Raw genomic sequence first — 16,429 nt, 5'->3', positions numbered from 1 at the left:
TATGAGGAAAATGAAGTTAGCGGTTTAAGGGTAAGTACTCGACTGGTAGTGTTGAAATTCCGGGCATGGACTCAGGGGTCCCCCAGTGTCAGGTAGGTACAGTTGGTTCACCCTCAGCGGTTTCAGGACGGCCGGGTGCAGAGAGAGTTGGGCCCAATGTTATCCTATGAGGGATAGGGGGGCCTTGGTTGGTGGCTGCTGTCTGGCAAGCCACGCGGCTGTGGGAGCTGGGCTCCTGGTCACTTACTCAGGGCAAGTGGGGAAGTAGGTTAGTGTAGAGAGGGCACTGCCAGGGCCACTCGGGCGCCTGGGTGCAGGGTGCTTTTGAGCCTTAGGGCGCTCAATGGAAATCAATGGGAATGTTCCGGTTTGGAAAGAGGCTGCAGGCTCGGGGACGAGGATGTTTCAGGTGCCACCACCACTTCGAGAGGTAAGTTGGGTAGTTGTAGGTTAGGTGGGTACCCCGGGATTGGGCACAGGGGGTCGCAGGGCGCCGGGTGCAGGGGTGCCTTTTGACGTCGGGAATCTTACCCTCTGGTTGATCGCGGCTGGGGTGGCACTTCGTTCTGAGGCTGCAGGCTTCTTCCGGGATGTCGAGGGGGGTCCTTGGGTGCCGGACTCTGGGTCACAGTCGCCGTGGGGTCGTCCTCTGGGTCTTTGTCCACTCCGGCACTGGCCAGGCTTGGCTGGTGCAGAGTGTGTTGGGTCCGCGGTCCCGGGCTGGTGCCAGGGATAGCAAATAGGTTTCTTGAGTAGAGCCTCTACTCGTGGGAGTCCCAGGGGCTTAGAGCTAAAAGGTAGCCAGGTCCTCCGGGGTTGGTGAGGTTGCTGGCCACGAGGGATGCCGCGCTGGTGCAGGTTCGAGAGTCGACAGGCCGGTAGGGCTGGGGCCAAAGCAGTTGGTGTCTTCTTCTCTTTTTAGCAGCTGCAGGGCAGGTCTTTGTTCTTCTTGCTCTTCTTGTCGTTTTCTATCTGGAATCTAAGGAAGGAAGGTTCAGGGTGCCCCTAAATACTAGATTTAGGGGCGTTACAGGTAGGTGAAGGCCAGGGACCAATGGGTCCTTGTCCTGGGGTGGGTACACCCCCTATCCTGCCTCTCTCCTGTGGGAGGGGGGCAGTAGCCTAATCCTGATAGGGTAGGGCCTCCCATCTTCAAGATGGCGAGAGCCCGGAGATGTGCTTCACCTCGCCTCCCCCACCTGAGGGGTGGGGTGGGCAGGCTGGCACATCCCCTGTCCTTGTATGGGGTTTCCGGCCAAGCTTCCCGCCAGAGTGGGGGTTGCAGTGGCCTGGGGAAACTCCAAATGGCGGCATGCCTTTGAAGCTTCCCTTTGCTCATCCTGGGGGAGGAGATTTCTCACCTCTCCCAGGATGTGCATTGTTGCAGGCCCGGGAGAGCAGGGGCTCTCCCACCCAGGGGTCCAGCAACGTGTCTGCTGTGTGGCAGCCTGGGCAGCCTCAGAGCAGACGTGGATTGTAAGTTAGCTGTAAGGGGGCATCTTCTAAGATGCCCTCTGGGGTGCTTAGTACATTAAATCCTACACTGGCATCAGTGTGGGTTCAATGTGCTGAGAAGTTTGATACCAAACTTCCCAGGCTTCAGTGTTGCCAATATGGTGCTGTGGAGCTCGTGTTTGACAAGCTCTCAGCACCATGTATTCTTAAATGACAGCACTGCACTTACAGTGCCCAGGAATGGACCCGGGTACTGTAGGGGCACAGGGCTCCTGCTCCTGTGCCCACACCATAGGCGTAATGCACCCAGCTAGAGGGGTGGCTGACATATGCCTTGGCAGTGTAGGTGATGGGCATGGTACACAGTGATGTGTGCCATGTCGACTCTTTGTTTTGTCCTGCACCCAGACACTCAGCCTGCAAGGGCAGTGTGTGTGTGTAAGGGTACAGGGCCTCTGAGGGTGGCACAATGAGTGCTGCAGCCCTTAGAGGCCTTCCCTGGTCACAAGGCCCTGGGTACCTAGGGTACCATTTACTAGGGGCTGACATGTGGCTAGGATTTGCCAATTTGGAGTTTGTGTGGTTTAAGGAAGGAACATAGGCCCTGGGCACCTGATTGGCAGGAACCCAGGGTACACTCAATCGAAGTACATTCAGCAATTTAGCAAAAAGTGGGGGCATACCATGCAAGAAAGATGGCACTTTCTCACACCTATCCCAGGATACTTCGAAGACTCTTCCAGGACAACAACGTGCAAACATCCGGACCCAACACTAGGCGGCGATCTATGCACAGATATGAATGTCAGCAGCTCTACATGCCAAGAACAGATGCATACTGGTAAGTAGCATATTCATTATCGGTTTAAAGGTAAGTACTCGACTGGCAGAGTTGAGCTTCTGGGCATAGACTCAGGGGTCTCCCAGGGTCAGGTAGGTACAGTTGGTTCACCCTCAGCGGCACTGGGGTGGCCGGGTGCAGAGAGAGTTAGGCCCAATGTTATCCTATGAAAGGTAAGGGGGGGCCTTGGTTGGTGGCTGCTGACTAGCAGGCCACGCGGCTGTGGGAGCTGGGCTCCTGGTCACTTACTCAGGGCAAGTGGGGAAGTAGATAGGTGTAGAGGTTGCACTGCCAGGACCACTCGGGCGGCTGGGTGCAGGGTGCTTTTGAGCCTTCGGGCGCTCAATTGATTTCAATTGGAAAGCTCCGGTTTAGAAAAAGACTGCATGCTCGGGGAAGAAGATTCTTCAGGTGCCACCACCACTTCGAGAGGTAAGTTGGGTAGTTGGAGGATAGGTAGATACCCTGGGATTGGGCACAGGGGGCCGCGGGGTGCAGGGGTGCCTTTTGGTGTCGGGAAATCTTACCCTCTGTTGATCGCGGTTGGGGGGGGGGCACCTGGTTCTGAGGCTGCAGGCTTCTTCAGGAGTGTCGAGGGAGGTCCTTGGGTGCTGGACTCGGGGTCACAGTCGCCGTGGGGTCGTCCTCGTGGTCTTTGTTCACTCCGGCACAGGCCAGGCTTGGTGGGTGCAGAGTGTGAAGGGTTCGCGGTTCCGGGCTGCTGCCATGGATTAGAAGTAGATTTTGAGTAGAGAATCTACTCGTGGGAATCCCAGGGGTTTAGAGTCAAAAGGTAGCCAGGTCCTCCGGGGTTTGTGAGGTTGCTGGCCACGAGATGCCGGGTTGGAGCAGGTTCGAGGGTCGACAGGCCAGTAGGGCTGGGGCCAAAGCAGTTGGTGTCTTCCTCTTCTTAGCAGCTGCAGGGCAGGTCTTCTTTCTTCTAGCTCTTCTTCAGATTTCAGAATCTGTAATCTGGGGAAGGAAGGTTCAGGGTGCCCCTAAATACTAGATTTAGGGGCGTTACAGGTAGGTGAAGGGCAGGGACCAATGGGTTCCTGTCCTGGGGTGGGTACACCCCCTATCCTGCCTCTCTCCTGTGGGAGGGGGGCAGTAGCCTAGTCATGATTGGGCAGGGCTTCCCATCTTCAAGATGGCGAGAGCCCGGAGATGTGCTTCAGCTCGCCTTCCCCACCTAAGGGATGGGGTTGGCAGGCTGGCACATCCCCTGTCCTTATTTGGGGTTTCCGGCCAAGCTTCCCGCCAGAGTGGGGGGTTGCAGTAGCCTGTGGAAGCTCACAGAGGTGGCATGCCTTTGAAGCTTCCCCCTGCCCATCCTGAGGGAGGAGATTTAGCACCTCGCCCAGGATGTGCATTGCTGCAGACCCAGGAGAGCAGGGGCTCTCCTACCCAGGGGTCCAGCAACATGACTGCTGTGTGGCAGCCTAGGCAGCCTCAGAACAGACGTGGATTGTAGGTTAGGTTTTAGGGGGCATCTCTAAGATGCCCTTTGGGGTGCTTGGTACATTAAATCCCACACTGGCATCAGTGTGATTTTAATGTGCTGAGAAGTTTGATACCAAACTTCTCAGTCTTCAGTGTTGCTATTTTGGTGCTGTGGAGTTCGTGTTTGACGAGCTCTCAGCACCATGTACTCTTAAATGTCAGCACTCCACTTACAGTGCCCAGGAATGGAACTGGGTACTGTAGGGGCACAGGGCTCCTGCTCCTGTGCCCACACCACTGGCATAGGGCACCCAGCTAGAGGGGTGGCTGATGTATGCCATGGCAGTGTAGGTGGTGGGCATGGCACACAGGGATGTGTGCCATGTCGACTCTGTTTTGTCTTGTACCCAGACACCCAGCCTGCAAGGGCAGGGTGTGTGTGTAAGAGTACAGGGCCTCTAAGGGTGGCACAATGAGTGCTGCAGCCGTTAGAGGCCTTCCCTGGTCACAAGGCCCTGGGTACCATTTACCAGGGGTTGACATGTGGCCAGGGTTTGCCAATTTGTGTTTTGTGTTTTAGGGAAGGAACATAGCCCTGGGCACCTGATTGGCAGGAGTCCAGGGCACACACAGTCAAAGAACATTCAGCAAAACGTGGGGGCATACCATGCAAGAAAGATGGCACTTTCTCACAATGAAGAGCTGCAAAGGTTGAGAAGAAAGAAGCAGCAGCTGATCTGGTACCAACCCTACCAGCCTGTCTGCATCCCTCTTCGAAAACAAAGGCGACTCGTCCTGCAGCTGTGGCTCCAGAAAACTGGGAGGACTGCCTGCATTCGAAAAAGACTCAAGACCTCTCTTGAACAGCAGACCTGCCCAGAAGAAACTCCAAAAAGACGACTGAGGGCTCAGAAATTGCCAAAATCTGAAACCTGAAGCAACCACTGCACCTGTCGCCTCTGGCCCGAGTTTGAGTGGGCCAACTGTGCCGACAAGGTCCCCCAGCCCTGTAGAGGTAGAGTCCATCGTGGTATCACTCCTCCTGGACTCTCCGACATAGCCTGCTGCCTCTGCACTCATGCCCCCTCTACCCTGGCTGCTTAGGTAAGGAAAAAACACACACCTAAAGACACCTCTGCACCCGTGGTCCCAGGGCCTTGAAGAAGAGAACCCCCCCAATATTCCGAAGCATTGCAAGGCATCCCCATCCCCTTTGAAACGCATTGGACTCCCAACGCTGATTTGCACCCAGCTCCTGGCGACCCACGTGCCGCTGGTGGTGTACTGTTGGTGCTGCCTTTGACCTTGCCCACCACTCACCTTAACTCCTGGAAATTAGTTCTGTAAGTTGATGCAATGTACCAGTTTGCAGAACTTGTTCTTCCATCCATAGGATAACATTGCAGAACTCGGAAATTGCACTCTCCACTTTTTGAAGTGAAAAGAATTTGTATTTAAGAACGTACTTACATGAACGATCAGTCTTATCACATACAGAGCCAGCTTCCTAAGGAGTGATGTATTTAAAGAAATTACTGATAATACTGCCAGTGACGCTCACTAACCGTTACTCCTTAATTAGCCATCATACACACATCAGTATGGTCATTCACATCACCTTTGATCTTCAGCCACTACTGTTTGCTTAATGTTAATTTGTCTTTTGAAAATGAAGTCTCTCTCTGTGTATCCTCATGGAATCCTCTTTATTAAAGCAATCGCTGAAGAACTTCTCTACATCAAAGCGAAAAACAGTTGGGGAGTTTATGGAAGCTGAAAAGAAGCTCTGCATCATAATGAACCTTGCTGCCCACTTCTGTGCTGTCATTATAGCACACTTGCATGTCTGATGCAGGAGGTGTGCTATAGAAATCAGAAATTGAAAAATCTAGAGGTTTCAAGACCTCGAGGAGGACACGGATCCTCTTGATGTAGAAATTGCCAGTCTTGTCACTATTGTAAAATGTTTTTCTTCGTACATAGGAGTTTCAACCAGAGGACAAGGCGTCTTCTGCTGACCTCATTCATAAAGTTACCCCCATTGGACTCCAATTTAACATTCCATTGAAGGAAAACTACTCTAGTATTGCTTTGGAAACTGTGAACCAACAGTAGCATTAATGATTGATTCTTCAGTCGATAAAAATCCCTCAAGTTGTTTTCCAACTGGAGCTGCACAGACAAAAGAAAGGTCTTTGGCAGTGTGGGAGGCCTGCACTCAGCTGAAAGCCATGCTGCTCGCTATGTAATATTCCCAATTGCATCGTCACTTCCCGGTCAATATTTAGGATGGTTCCTAGTTAGCCCAAACCTACCTGCTTAGCAACAGAGCCCTGTGCAAATAATGGGACAGATACACGTTGTTGGAGCACAGGAAGCCTTCCTGGAACTTTCTAGGAATATAATAAGGCTTCTGGTGAAGGGAGACTTAATGGATTTGGATTCTTACGGCTTTGCCAATATGCAGCTGGCAATGGGAATCACTATGTTGCGGCGCATGGACTATGGTGTCTTGAACCATTGGTTAACCATAGATTAGCACTATGTTTAGCTTCTATGAAGAAGCAGGTTGTAACGTGAAAATCCTGATTCAAATTTTTAAGCAGCTATGTATGGATCCTTTGAATAGTAGGCTTCCTGCGGCTGCTCCTTAAAGTAATGAACTGGACTAGGTGGGTACAGAAGTCCCTAAATAGAGTAAATATGATACAATTTTAAGCACATCAAAAGATCATCATTCTTGACTGGCCACCCAAACGCTTACATTTGAAACATAACATCTCCCTACTTAAAGGCCGTTCAGCATCCTTGAGAGTGCACCTAGTTCCAAATTTCAGTGTGCAAGCTTTAGGATTTGAGCAGCCACGCCGCCTGGATCATTCATGGAATATTCCCTTCATCTTGGACAGTAAACCAGATTTTGCCAGCAGTTCTTATAAAAGCACAGACACCTGCATTAGGTCTTTGGTGTTCACCTACGTAGTACTCGTGTGTAACTTGTCAATAGGACCGTTCTCTTATTTTGAAGATTAGTGGCAAAGGGGTTGTGAGAAAGTGCCATCTTTCTTGCATGGTATGCCCCCACTTTTTGCTGAATTGCTGAATGTACTTTGACTGAGTGTGCCCTGGACTCCTGCCAATCATGTGCCCAGGGCCTATGTTCCTTCTCTAAAACAAACCAAACCCAAATGGGCAAACCCTGGCCACATGTCAGCCCCTGGTAAATGGTACCCTAAGTACCCAGGGCTTTGTGACCAAGGAGGGCCTCTAAGAGCTGCAGCACTCCTTGTGCCATCCTTAGAGGGCCTGTACCCTTACACACACACACTGCCTTTGCAGGCTGAGTGTTTGGGTGCAAGACAAAAACAAAGTCGACATGGCACACATCCCTGTGTGCCATGCCCATCACATACACTGCCATGGCATACATCAGTCACCCCTCTAGCTGGGTGCCTTATGCCAATGGTGTGGGCACAGGAGCAGGAGCCCTGTGCCCCTACAGTGCCCAGGTCCATTCCTGAGCCCTGTAAGTGCAGTGCTGCCATTTAAGAGTACATGGTGCTGAGAGCTCGTCAAACACGAAGTCCACAGCACCATATTGGCAACACTAAAGACTGAGAAGTTTGGTATCAAACTGCTCAGCACATTAAACCCACACTGATGCCAGTGTGGGATTTAATGTACCCAGCACCCCAGAGGGCATCTTAGAGGTGCCCCCTCGAACCTAACCTACAAATCCACGTCTGCTCTGAGGCTGCCTAGGCTGCCACCCAGCAGACATGTTGCTGGACCCCTGGGTAGGAGAGCCCTTGCTCTCCTGGTCCTGCAACAATGCACATCCTGGGCGAGGTGCTAAATCTCCTCCCCCAGGATGGGCAGGGGGAAGCTTCAAAGGCATGCCGCATCTGTGAGCTTCCCCAGGCCCCTGCAACCCCCCACTCTGGCGGGAAGCTTTGGCGGGAAACCCCAAATAAGGACAGGGGATGTGCCAGCCTGCCAACCCCACCCCTCAGGTGGGGGAGGCGAGGTGAAGCACATCTCCGGGCTCTCGCCATCTTGAAGATGGGGAGCCCTACCCTATCAGGACTAGGCTACTAGCCCCCTCCCACAGGAGAGAGGCAGGATAAGGGGTGTACCCACCCCAGGACGGGGACCCATTGGTGTGAGAAAGTGGCTCTGTATATACTGTTCCCTAATAGGTACAGGGTGTACAGAGTCCACAGTCCCCCAGAGGCTGATAGAGGTCAAAGTTAGGTATGACCTTACTCTCAAAAGTGGTAGCTTGGTCGAGCAGTAAGGCAGTACCAGAGGACAGTGTAAAGCATTTATTGTACACACTCAGTCAGCAAATGGTTTCACACACTCAATAACTGAACTCTAGGCCAATGGTTTATATATATATAAAATATATGCTTGTTTTATTTTTAGAACCACAAAGGGAGTAAAAATATACTTTCTCAGAATGAGAGGTTGAATATAAATACTTTTGTCTTAGGCAATAAATTTGTGTAAACAGTCACAGTTGGTTGCAATAAACAATCCTATTTCCTAAACATAACAATGCATTGAGCTCAATGGTAAATTCAGGTTATTTGTAATAAATTACTTTTCAGATTACTTTTGGAATTCCAGGTCTGGCTCCTAAAACCAGCCTGGGGTCAGTATTCAGAATCAAGTGATGAAAGTCGACTTAATAACTGTAATGATTTTTAAATAATATTTAGCTATTTCAAAAGTTAGCACTTAGAAAATATTTCACAGAAAACATTCAATGGATCTCTATGGCAAGAAATTCAAATTGCAGGTAGAGTACTTTATCGTTACTTTAGTAATCCAGGACTGGGTGCCTAGACCCAGGACTGGGGTCCTTATCAAAAGCAGGTAAGTAATTTCGTTTGCAGAAATGGTACGATTTTAAAAGAATATTTCAAATTTGCAAAAGTAGACACTTAGAAGAAATTTCACAGAAAAGCAGACAATGGTTTCCTATGGGAGAAAAATGAGTTAGAGGTAAGTATAGTTGTGAACACTTTTCAGAGTCAGGGCTGGGCACCAAGATCCAGCACTGGGAGCTCACCTAGGAGCAGGTGAGTAAATTCGTTTTTGTCACTTGGCTGATTTTTGGTGAATTTTTGCAGTTTTGAAAAGTTCACACTTAGAAGATTTTTGAGGAAAAAGTCAGTCAATGTTACCCTATGAGGAAAACGAAGTTAGCGGTTTAAGGGTAAGTACTCGACTGGTAGTGTTGAAATTCCGGGCATGGACTCAGGGGTCCCCCAGTGTCAGGTAGGTACAGTTGGTTCACCCTAAGCGGTTTCAGGACGGCCGGGTGCAGAGAGAGTTGGGCCCAATGTTATCCTATGAGGGATAGGGGGGCCTTGGTTGGTGGCTGCTGTCTGGCAAGCCACGCGGCTGGGGGAGCTGTGCTCCTGGTCACTTACTCAGGGCAAGTGGGGAAGTAGGTTAGTGTAGAGAGGGCACTGCCAGGGCCACTCGGGCGGCTGGGTGCAGGGTGCTTTTGAGCCTTAGGGCGCTCAATGGAAATCAATGGGAATGTTCCGGTTTGGAAAGAGGCTGCAGGCTCGGGGACGAGGATGTTTCAGGTGCCACCACCACTTCGAGAGGTAAGTTGGGTAGTTGTAGGTTAGGTGGGTACCCCGGGATTGGGCACAGGGGGTCGCAGGGCGCCGGGTGCAGGGGTGCCTTTTGACGTCGGGAATCTTACCCTCTGGTTGATCGCGGTTGGGGTGGCACTTGGTTCTGAGGCTGCAGGCTTCTTCCGGGATGTCGAGGGGGATCCTTGGGTGCCGGACTCTGGGTCACAGTCGCCGTGGGGTCGTCCTCTGGGTCTTTGTCCACTCCGGCACTGGCCAGGCTTGGCTGGTGCAGAGTGTGCTGGATTCACGGTTCCGGGCTGCTGCCAGGGGTTAGAGATAGGTTTTGAGTAGAGCCTCTACTTTTTAAATAAATGTGAATAAATACTAGCTACAGCGTCCTTTTTTTGCTTGCGACAAAATAAAAATGGATAAATGCAGAAAAAATGACCAAAAAATAAATATGGATAAATACAGACGGAAATGTTAAAAAACGAAAATACCATAAAACCGGGAGCCCTATATATAAACTATTGGCCTAGAGTTCAGTTATTGAGTGTGTGAGACCATTTGCTGACTGAGTGTGTACAACAAATGCTTTACACTGTCCTCTGGTACTGCCTTACTGCTCGACCAAGCTACCACTTTTGAGAGTAAGGTTATACCTAACTTTAACCTCTGTCAAACCCTGGGGGACTGTAGACTCTGTACACCCTGTACCTATTAAGGAACAGTATATACAGAGCCACTTTCTCACAGGGGTAAAGTCATTTGTAAATGTCTCGGAAGGAATGATTTCCAGAAATTTCCTTCTGGAATCCAATAAAGAAAATGTTGCCTTTTCTCTTGCGTTTTATACATATCTGTGAATAGGTAGGAGGCTGTCCCTTGGGGGCCAAGGTACTGGGCTGAGGGTTTTGGTGACTGAAAGAAAGGAATTTGATTATTGCCATCCAGTGTCGTCATTTGTTTTTTGTTTGCTTTGCAGTGCGGAGTCCAGAATTTCAAGCGTAGAGAGAAATGCTTCAAGTGTAGTGTCCCCAGAGCAGGTAAGAATTTAAGACTGGATAGTACAGAACCACAGTTCTAACCTACAGTATTCCCTGCACACTGCCTCACTTCCCAACCTTTCTGTCAGTGGACTTGGACATGTTCTGCAAAGCTTTGCTATGGTAGCAATGAGACAGATGCATGTGTGTGGCTCTGCTAGTGCTCCTGAATGTAGATCTGCTTTTAAAATGCGGGCTAGCCACACCTCTGTCAAATCACCCCATGACTGACCTGCATTACCCCAGCCCCCACTAATTAAGTATTTCTTCTCACATTTGCCATTGAACACCATTGTTGACCTGCTGCACACACTATCCCATTAATGCCACGTTCACAGCTCTATCAGTGCACATTATTGTAGTCTTGCAGCTTCCCTGCTTTTCTTCATTTGCTGCTATACGTCACTCTGTGTTCCCTCAGGTCGCCCCAGCCTCATATGGTGTTAGTCTCCACTACTACTGCTTGCTCTGGATGTTGGTCTACAGGTTGGCAGTCTGTTAAAGTGCAGCATGCCTCAAGTCGTAATATTCTGTATTTGACAATATAAACTTGGTGAGCAGATCTTCTCTCTAAACAGCTCAAGTATTCCTTTAGGCTCTAGCTGTCCTTCAGTTCATATTGCTTTGGTTTTTTCCACCCAGGTGATACAGTACCCCATCACTGGAATACATTGGAAAGTAAAAATGCTTATAATTCTAATTCTGTTTCTCCATTATGGTTTCTTACACTTCACTGCTGATGTGCAGGAGTTTCAAAGACTTTACTGATACTCATTTCCTATTTGTCCTTCATAAATATCAGTGAAGGTTTCTATGATGGAAGCAAATTGTCTTCAATTCTTGTTCTTGGGCGTGTGTTGATGATGAAAGTCCTGCACTTGGAGCTCTTAAATCGTTGAAGATCCATGTTTGACCAGCTCAGTTTCTCATTCGATGCGGTTTGGGAAATAATGGGAGTCTTCTCCGGAATGTGAATGCCGGTAGCAATCTGGGCATTAGTGAGAAAGTTTTAAAATAATTTCTGGAGGTGCAACCTTATTTTTTAAGGGAAATCTACATGCAAGAAAGATATAGACAGTAGAGTTAAAACACCCTTGTAATACTGTTCGGTTTGTAGCGTACCCACCTTAATGTTTGGGCCTTACTGCAGTTAACACTTGGAGAGACTTAAAAGTTAATTCCTAATGGCTACTATTAGTTTTATGTTGTAGTGCAAGTAGTAAAAAGAGGATTTCCTAGGCACTACTTGTATCCTATTCCACTACCTTGGTGCACATTTGAAGATCGAAACTGTTCACCAGGTCAGTTGCATGTTCTTGCCTGAACTGTATTTGCAACGTTGGGCTAGCAGAAAACTCTGTCCCATTTAATCTGCTTTGATTCTGACACTTCTAGTCGTAGCTGGGGTTATTCCATGTGAAACGTGGCCCTTGTGGATGGCCCTTGTTCAAAATGCATCTACTACTTCTGAACAAAGATGAAGCCATTGCAACATTCCCTTCCCTATTTCATGCAAAACCTTATAGGAAGATAGCCACCCTCAGAACCTGCTTCTGGAGAGAAAGTTTTCAGACCTGCTCCACCCACTTAAAAGAGCAAAAGCGTAAGCATATTTATGCTTTATTCATTGAGGGTTAAACGGTGAAAGCTTCTGTGGGTGGTTGCTGTGCTGATGGATACTTTTCTGTTACTGCATCACTGAGAAATTCATTTATACCATCCCCCATTTCCCAATACTATTGCACCCAAGAGTTCCTGAGACCTAGGTGTTGAAAGCCCTGTTTGGGCTTTGCCCAGTGTAATTTTCAGACAATTTCTTGTTTTTTAATCACCGAGCGGGTGTTTGGCTCCTGCAAAACCAGTCTGTGCAGCTAGGTGCTTCAGGAGACAATATTCATTGTATTGTGCCTGAAATAAATCTACTAGAGGAAAGTGTAAAAAATTACTTCTTTACTGGGCTCTCAACAAGCCCTTTGGAAACACCATTTTAAGTGATGTCCTCTTTTAAAACTTGTCTGGTTACGTTTACTGCTTGGTTATGTTTACGTCTTTTAAGTTTAAAGCTCAAGAGCCTTCAGTCACTCTCCCTATGCAACTGAGGTCCTCTCTTAGATGAACAAAACCCCAATGTCTCATGGTTACATAATCATAAATACTCCTCCGCGTTTTTTAGTCATGACCTGGAATGCCCATGAACGTTACGGCAGGTAGGTGTTCACAGTATAGTTATAGTTAAACATTCATGGCCCTAATAACCCCAGTCTGGTTTTAACCTTCTGCTTGGGAGGTTCAATAAATGCACCTTGAAACAAAACCTCTACAGCAAAAACATTAGTTTAGAGTTACACAGCTAAGACTAAAATATCCGCTTAAAAGAGCTCTTGGTGCACCCAGCAGCAAATCAGTTTGCAGGTTAGGAGCGACCCTCCTGATGAAGCATGCCACCTAATGTGGGTGAGGGGGATCCAAATCCATTTTTACAAAATACACTAAGGAAACAGTATGGTTAAGCATTAATATATATACCTTTGTAGCTTTGTGATACAGGAATCTGGCGTCTCTACAAGAAGACCATCGGAATTACATTCCCAAAGTCAACCTGCAACTTCTGGCATTCTAGATCTTCCTAAAGATTGCTTGCAAATTGGCCTTCCAATAACATGTTAATCTTCTAGATGTTTTGTGTTTGGTATAAGTTTTGTGGCCTTGATATATACATCTTTAGGGTGGCCTGTAACACTTTTGATTCTGTCAGGATTAATCCTTCAGCTATAAAGGTATTCAGGAAATCTCCCAATGGAGTGATTTTTCTAGAATGTGTACGGTTGACCTTCCGTGAGGACTGTGGGCATTTTTGGGGAATCTAAATATTGATTTTGCTATGAAATTCAGGCATTTTTAAAACTGTTTCATAAAGACAAAGGTAGAGTACCCCTCTCCCCCCAGCGCACACGAGTTACAGAATGATAGTTTTTTCTGAAGTTTGACTGTAAAAATGAGTAGCATTCTTTTTATTGTGATGTTTCTGGCTCCCATGAAGAAAATGGTTATACAAATGTCCCTGGTTAGTGTGTACAAATAAAAGTTAATAGTTCTATTCAATATCTAAGAGCAATTCTGGGAACAGCTGCATTAACCATTCTTCTGTGGCTTTTGTAGGATCAGGATTCCATTGTTTGTTGGGGAAATATTACTTCTCTACCACAACCTTAATTTGTTTGTGCCCACAGAAGCAGAACATAAGCTCCCTCTTGGCCTCAGACATGAACTGTATGAACGGGCTGGCCTCTTGCCTATGCCGCATCCTTACGAGAACTCTCCTGCTGTGGCAGCTGGTCAGGAGTGGGGCCAAGCCACAGAGACCAGTGCAGAGAATGCTAATGACAGTGAGTAGAGCAATTCCTTTATTAATTCTGTTCTTAACCAAAGAGTGTTTGGATGTTGGAAACATTGTGTTCGAGGCATATGAGCTGCAGATTACACACTTTTGCATAGATCGCCATCTGGTGTTGGGCCCTGATGTTTGCAGTTTGTTTTTCCTCTTGGAAAGTCTTTGGAAGTCACGAGGTCGGTGACTCCTCCTTTGGATCGTATTGCGCATGGGCTTCGGCTCCATCCTCAGATTGTTTTTTTCTGCCATCGGGCTCGGATGTAATCTTCGCGCTCCGGTTCCGAACAGCTTCCAGTTCGAAGATCCACGCGCAATCCTCACCCCAATCGCTGTATTGTTTCGATCACGATTTCTTCAATCAACGCGCCTTCTCATCGACACAAACCTTCGGTTCCAGTCGTCGACGGCGGCCTTCGGGCCTACCCAGGCTCCGGTCCTGGCTCATGGAAAGAACTCCATTTAAAAAGTGCCCTTGATGTGGGTCCAAATTTCCCCCCACCGATCTTCATGAGGTATGCAACCTCTGCCTCTCCCCTGAACACGATGCTCGAGACTGTCCGGCCTGTAAGTCTTTCCGATCCAAAAAGACTATTCAGGACCGAAGAGCCAGAAGGAACATGGCACACTCCTCGACGTCCATTCCAGTCGACATCTTCGGAGACGGCATCGACGATCCGGAACATCATCGCACCGAAGAAATCCTCGTCAGTGCTTCCGAGGCCGATGAGTCAGATGTGGAGGACATCACTCCGGCCCAGAGGGGGGTAACGATCCTGTCCCAAGACTGGCACTCCTCAGGGTTCGCGTGAGGCAATAAGGGTTCCACTCCTTGACATCCCCAACTCCTACACTGAAGGCACAGAGTATTGGGGGCGATCAAGTAAGGGAAGGGAACAGCAGGGAGTGGGACCTGAAACAACAAAGAACAGAACGGTGAAATGACACAAGAGCATGCAACACTACTCTCATATGAGTCTCGCTAGTAGAGATCAATGCTGACCTGTCTCACACACAATCACCAAGGCTCTTCTAAAGCTCCGAAATGCGGTATTTCAGCATACCCTCTGTGAACTCCATACCAAAGATCCTTACCACACCTTATCTGGGACCAATAGGGAGACAAATGTGACACTTTGTGTCCCAACTCAGAGTCCTGAGTCAAATAGCCCAAAGGAGAGAGCCCTCGTTGGAAGTCACGAGTGACTCCTCTTCCTCTGCGACAGGTACGTTTTGGGGATCCAGTAAATAGATACTAACACGCTCCTACTTGAAGCCACTTCCAGGAGAATCAGTCCCCTTGAACTATGTGGAGCCAACTCCCTGCGGGGAGAAACAAAAAGAAACAGGTAGACACCTCCAACGAATTAGATACGGCTGTTTGCCAGTTCTCCTAGCTCAATATATGCAAAGTCTCGTGCTCCTGAGTATGAACCTTTATCTGTCAGCGCTGTCAATGTCCAATGAACTCGCTCTTACCTCAGAGCGTTGAACCGCATCGCGGGCTCAATTTACGGTGATGCAGGCGGCCATCCAGTACTTCGCAGCACCCAGTGTGTCCCCCGTAGCGAGGAGAAGTCGGGCATCCGTTTCTTGTCTGGAATGTAGCCGCGCAAACTGCCGTTCTCGGCTCCGTGATCTCAGTTGGGCTGAGAGAGACGGTGCAGACGCTTCCTCGCGTCTGCTCTGGGTCAAAAACGGAGGTTCCTGCAAAAATGCGACAAGGTCGCATACGAGAATAACGCACGCCCGTCCGGCGTGCGTCGTCCCGATATAAGGCTTCCTGGGGGTTGGGGGTCCGTATGCAGGCGTACCGCTTGTAAACTCCTGACAGTAGGTCCCTCTGCCATACGCCTCCCAGATCCAGGCTTATTGGGATGATTGAGATAGAAGGCACGGAGTGCCGCCGGGGCGTGGACATTTGCGCATGGCTCCCACGAATCGTCTTGCGGGGAATAGCCTTTCCAGGATATCAGGAACCATAGCTTTCCCTTCCAATACTTGGAATTCAGTATGCTTTTTACTTCGTATTCCACCTCACCGTTCGTCTCAACGGGTGGAGTGGTCTTCCTCTTTGCCCCTACCGCGGGTTTTAACAGGTTGCAATGAAACACTGGATGAATCCGGAGATATCCTGGCAATTTTGATCTGTAGGCCACTGGATTCAGCCGTTTTACCACTGGATAGGGGCTATGTATTTTGGATGGAAAACACTGCGCAGCCTAATCCGAATGTTTTTTGTGGACAGCCAAACCATATCCCCCACCTCGTACTGAGGGCCATCAATCCGATGCCGGTCTTCCCCTCTCTTATAGGTGAACTTTGCCCTCCTTAAATGTTCTCTCACCTTTTTGTGCACAGCTTGCAGGGCCTTGATAGGAGTACAAACGGATGGCTGGCTAGCGATGTTGTCCGGCAGGTCAATAGGCAACATGCGGGCGCAAAATCCATAGTTGGCCATGAACGGAGCGACCCCTGTAGAGCTATGCGAGGCGTTGTTGTAGGCCATAACATGGAAACCCATGATCTCTGTGCTTCCTGGGCGTAACATCTTAAGTATTTCTTCAGCGTCTGGTTGAGCCTCTCTCTGTCCATCCGTCTGTGGATGGAAGCTCGTTGACACTGCGGATTCCATGTGTAAGGCGTGACACCACATTTT

The 16,429-nt window shown here is 48.9% G+C and overlaps 1 protein-coding gene across 1 annotated transcript in view; it reads left to right on the top strand.

Moving 5' to 3' along the window:
* LOC146797067 (RNA-binding protein 10-like) overlaps positions 1–16,429 on the top strand; it is a 297,765-nt gene that overhangs the window by 135,306 nt on the left and 146,030 nt on the right. The window contains exons 10-11 of the mRNA XM_085629688.1: positions 10,322–10,382; positions 13,613–13,768. Of these exons, the coding sequence (XP_085485814.1) occupies positions 10,322–10,382; positions 13,613–13,768 (217 nt within the window). The remainder of the gene's footprint in view (positions 1–10,321; positions 10,383–13,612; positions 13,769–16,429) is intronic.

Source organism: Triturus cristatus, chromosome 10, assembly GCF_964204655.1.
Source record: "Triturus cristatus chromosome 10, aTriCri1.1, whole genome shotgun sequence".
Taxonomy (NCBI): Eukaryota; Metazoa; Chordata; class Amphibia; order Caudata; family Salamandridae; genus Triturus; species Triturus cristatus.
This window is presented reverse-complemented; position numbering and strand designations above follow the sequence as displayed.